At 37.3% G+C, this 5,100-nt stretch overlaps 1 protein-coding gene across 1 annotated transcript; it reads right to left on the reverse strand.

Annotated features, from left to right (window-relative positions):
- Positions 1 to 281: 281 nt before the first annotated feature.
- Positions 282 to 2,759, reverse strand: LOC113271391 (ACT domain-containing protein ACR6-like). Its single transcript, XM_026521243.1, has 6 exons — positions 2,447 to 2,759; positions 2,220 to 2,265; positions 2,017 to 2,131; positions 1,877 to 1,944; positions 1,158 to 1,772; positions 282 to 1,044 (listed from the first exon to the last, which is right to left on the reverse strand). The coding sequence occupies exons 1-6, from the start codon at positions 2,491 to 2,493 to the stop codon at positions 601 to 603; spliced, it is 1,335 nt and encodes a 444-aa protein (XP_026377028.1). The 5' UTR covers positions 2,494 to 2,759; the 3' UTR covers positions 282 to 600.
- Between the last annotated feature and the right edge of the window lie 2,341 nt (positions 2,760 to 5,100).

Below are 5,100 nucleotides of genomic sequence, written 5' to 3' on the forward strand. Positions count from 1 at the left end.
CAAAAAAATAGTCTGGTAACTTGTAATGTTTGCAAACTAGACGAGAGAAACTATTCACTCGAATCACTCCCATGGACGTAAGTAATCATGCCGAACCACATGTATATGCTTGTGTCTTTTTCCATGTTTTTCTTTACTTATCTTAGTCCTTTTTTTTATCCTTTTGAATGTGTATATGCTTGTGTCTTTTTTCCATACTTATCTTAGTCCTTTATTTATCGTTCTCAACGTTAGACTTAGGATGTTAGATTTTCTACAACTACACGGTAATAACCCTTCACTGGCTTGAACGTATCTCTTCTATTCAATCTAAATCTTTACATTTGCATAATTATTTACACCATTCTACAGATTTACCCTTTTGGATGATCACTAGTTTACCTACACTGTAACACATTTATACACAATTCAAAGTTTTTTTCTTTTTATATTATTACAATCGACGACTATTCACAATGTAACTACAGGACCATAAAGATCATCCCTGCATTACAAAATTAGAGTACAGGTACTGTATGGACAACCTATTCTTGTAGTGTATCTAGATGAGTGTAGTATTTTACATTTTGTGCAGCTTCTGCGGAGTATGAACATGGAGTCCTAAGAATAGGATCTGATTAGCCTAAAATTTTGAAACGTGCGAGCTTTAAAGAGATTCCCGAAAAAGAATCCCGTTGTTTCCGGTGGGGACTTCGGACACAGAGGTGAGTTCCTTTTCACTCTAAGAACGGTTACTCCAATTTGGTGACAAATTGAGTCCACAAGCTTGGGGTCAACAGCATTACCAGACACATCAGTGACAAAGAATGTATCCTTAGCTTTACCTCCCTTTGTTGAGATTTCTGCTCTCTTAATGCACAAACTGTTCTCTCTAAAAATCCTTGTAATGTCTGAGAGAAGTCCAACCCGATCTTCCGTGCATAGCTCAAGTTCCAATCCTTCAGAGACTCTTCTTTCGATAGCTGCTTCAAGACATTGAGACACACGTTGCCGTTCTGCCTCGGAGCTTATAGGCAGGCCATCAATGTGCCGGATATAGTATTCCTAAAAATTTAGAAAGCAAAACAAAGAAGGGTTCATTTACAAACTTTTCAAATTAGAAATAACTCGTAACTGATACCCATTAAGTTATAAAAATTTCTCTGACTAGAAATTACCTGATGAGCTTCCATCCGGCTTGTTTTGACGGTTCCATGAAACACAACATACTGCATATCTGTTAGTGTACACAAAGTATCAAACAAGAGTTTCGGCCGATCTTTGGACCTCATAGTAACGACAGTGTAATCTTTCTCGACGCAATCCAGTAAAGTAACTTCAGTGCTCAGTTTATTATCCTGATCATCGGCCCTCCTCATCCTGACCATATTGCCCTTGTCATAATCCCTGTCATCGAACATCATCTGGTGCAACCTTCTTTCTCTATGAGTAACACCCGGTGCTGCTACCATCATTTTTGCTGTCCTTATGTCATTATTTCCTTTGAGAACATAGCACAGGAGTTCCTTAATTGTAGAAAGCTGTTTCGCATCTTCAATTGCACAACCGGTGTATTGGTCTGTAACATGAACCACAGCTGCGGCTCTAGCATTGTGCGTCCATATCTCCGCATTTACTACATTGCAGCGAAGGTCCGCAAGCACACTACATATTTCGGACAGTAAACCTGGTCTATCAGTCCCCGTAAGCTCAATTGATGTGTGGTCTTCAGACGGCATTACCCCGACCGTATCTCTCAAAGACGGTAAGAAGCAATCATTCGCTTCTAATGTCTGTGAATTAGACAAAAACATGTGAACTTCAAATATCGCAAAATTGAACAAAAAATTGAATTCCACTAGACCAAATTAGACCAAGAGTAAAGAAGCGGTATTACCATTTTTATGTAGTTGATCACTCCTTCATCTTTGAGTTTATTCCCATCTTGGTCGGTAACATTAAAGACTGAAAACATTGAGAATTCTGATGAGAAATATGAACAAAAAGATCAAATTATAGAGAATCAGGCAATCATACCATCCATGAACCATCCTCCATCAGAGGATATGTATGCTTTAGTTATGAGTAAGTTAAGATCTGTTAGAACTTGAACCACTTCCAATAATATCCCATGTTTCTTCATACTATCAACCTACATAAATACATAACAACTGTTTCAGTCATACAACTAATTAAAAACAATATGAAACGCTATACAATTTTCATGTAAGAACATTCACCTGAATTAGAGTGGCTTCTTCACAAGCATCATTGTCAATAACAACTCTGCAAGAAGTATCAAGAGTTAATCAGGTATCGGGTTTCCCTCGAGGAAACATAACCCCTTTATAGAAAGAAAAAAAAAAAACTTTGAAATAACCGAAATTCTAAACTGAGAAGTGAAACTAAGAAAAACCCGGGTATGAAAACATGAATTAAACAAAAGGGAAATGGAAATTTCAATTACCTTGGTGGATTCATTCTCCTGATAAACTTTGCATACTCATCTTCCATACTTCTTTGAAGATAGGAGATTACTGATCAAGAGTAAAAACTAAGTGAAAATAAAAATAACCCGGACTTCAAGATATTTAAAGCATGTAAACTGGTTCAAGTACTTCCTACTGTTATGGAGAGCAGAGACTCACTCAACTCATTTATGACTAGTTAGTAAAAGAAGAAGAACTGATTTAAGTGAGATAGCGGAGAAGGAATGTGACGAATTGATGATATCATTGATACGACCCTAAGTGAATGAAAGTCACAGTCCCTCACGCCGTGTTTTTCGGCGACAACAAGAAGTATTCAACTTTAAAACAGGGACGGGTATAAGGCCAGGTCTTATACCGTTACGGGATTAAGCTATGGATAAGGTGCAATAATGTGTATAAGGTGTTGGCAAGATTAAGTAGTGAACATCAAGATTGATGATCGAACTCCAGATAATTGTATACATGTGGGGGACATCTTATCCATAAACCTTGGGAAGTTTTGACAATTACTAGATTGATGCACAACCTACAAACGTGGACCTCGTACAGATGATACAAGCGTACAATTATACACTTTTCACTGTATAGACAAGAAGAATTCAAATTTTCAAAAATATATCATACTATATATTTTCTTGGACAGATTTTAATGATGCTTACCACTTTTGTCACCGATTTTGATTACGTATAGAGCCTAAATTTTGCAAATAAGAAGAAGAATAAAGTGTATCGATTCTGTCCACTTTTTACTCTTCACTTCTTCAAGAGGCAAAATAAATAAATAAAAATCTCCCAGATTCAGCTGTCTGTCACGATACAAGTATCATTCGTATATCCCAACCTAATCAGTTCATTCGCATAGTCAAGACACGTTTAGCTCAGGTTATGTCATCCACTTGTACTGGACTCGACCGTCCACTTGCATTCGATTCGATCATGTATGCCACGCAAGAAAAAAACATCTCATTCGCGTGGGAATAAATAAAATGTCATGGTCTCGCTGTGATGGGACCTGTGAAGCCTAACTACTAAATGCAAATTCTAGTTCTGGAAGAAGAATGAATTTTATTATTCTATTCTAAAAAGAATCCGCAGAACAACGTAAAGGCAACAGCGTGTTTAGAATTAGAAGGCAGGCAGGTAGGAAGGTTCAAAGTTCATCGTACGGGATTAAGAATTACTATAAGGCAGTGCAGCCGCCCTTGGATAAAGTAAGTGCCACTCACACCCACTACGATTCCATATGGAGGATTTTTTTGAGGTAATTGGTTGCTGGTGGGGGGACCTAAAATTTGATTGGTATAACTTAGTCAAGACTATAATGCTATAATAATCTACTAACTAGGTTTTGAGTGGGGAGTTGGAGAAGGAGTAAGACACAATCTAGGGCATAAGATTTGGGAATTGACATTAGCTGCTGCTATGGGAATTCAAAGTTTTGATAGAATCTAGTATGGTTGGACCCTTGACAGAGACAAGTTTTTAAGTTCCAATAATTTGTTGTGGAACTCGGAAGAAATTCATTTCATAATTGTGGGGTTGGTTGGAAGGAAACTAGTTGGAGATTAGGTTGAGGATGCATTGTGATATGATGATAGGCCAGTTCAATTGGGTGTGACTTGTTAATTTTGTGCTCTTTCCAGATATTTGTTTCATCTTTGGGGTTGTGGATTGGATTGGCCTTATCCTTCAGCCTTGGCAACACCTGTACAAGTAATAATAGCATAATATTGAGATATCAAAATTCAACGGTGATCATCAGAAGAGCGAGTCTCGTGGGGGAAAACTTCCATCATAAGCGTTAACAGACTTTCACATTCCATTTTTGGCGCACAAGCTCAGCCGTTAAAAAAGGACTATTAGATTCACAAACGAAATCAACCTTGAGGATTAAGCGTTGATTTTTTTTTTTACCCGATCCGTAAAGAATTTGGTCCGACGAGTTTCGAACTCAAATCATCCAATGACTTTGCCACTGTATTATAATGATGCCATTGTACTATAATGATACCGGCGCGTTGATTCTCTTGACACTCACCATTAAAAGAAGTCAATGAATATCACTCCGAGAAAAAATCGCTTATTAGCAACTGCAACAACTCCGACGAAAGACTCAACAGCCGCTGTAAAAAATACTAAGATTCCGATAACGATTCAGACGGATTCCAATCTACTCCGACTGTTCTAGAAGACTCGTGTTATTATCACGCACGTTTTCTGTTTCTTTGGTTATAATTATTGTTGCTCTTTTATTCAAGAGATTAAGAACCCCTGGTTAAATCAAGAGATAAAAAATCTTTGGTTAAGTCAAAACCCTTGGTTGGATCTTTCGCAAGATCCCAGTGCTGCTTTACTGAACAGTGTAAATTTGTTTTGTTTTAAACAAATTTAGCCATTTTATGATACTGTTATTTAGTTGGTTTTTAGGGATAGATGAAATGGTTGACATCGTAGAATTTTTAGTCAGGAATTTTTGGAGTCTCCATAGCTTTGATGATTGTAATCTGGTTCTTGATCACCCCTGTAACAAACCCGATTTCTGATCGGTCCATCGTATTATTAATATATGAGGTTTGTCCGCTTTTCTGAGAAATAAATAAAACATTAAAAGAAATCACACTTTAAGTCA

The sequence above is a fragment of the Papaver somniferum genome, chromosome 4, assembly GCF_003573695.1.
Source record: "Papaver somniferum cultivar HN1 chromosome 4, ASM357369v1, whole genome shotgun sequence".
Taxonomy (NCBI): Eukaryota; Viridiplantae; Streptophyta; class Magnoliopsida; order Ranunculales; family Papaveraceae; genus Papaver; species Papaver somniferum.

Excerpts from the sequence above, each read along its gene's own strand:
- LOC113271391 (XM_026521243.1), bottom strand. The coding sequence starts at position 2,493 with ATGGAAGATGAGTATGCAAAGTTTATCAGGAGAATGAATCCACCAAG. Across the intron at positions 2,266-2,446 it reads AGGAGAATGAATCCACCAAG|AGTTGTTATTGACAATGATG; the intron begins GTAATTGAAATT and ends TACTTCTTGCAG. Across the intron at positions 1,945-2,016 it reads TGGAGGATGGTTCATGGATG|TCTTTAATGTTACCGACCAA; the intron begins GTATGATTGCCT and ends CAATGTTTTCAG.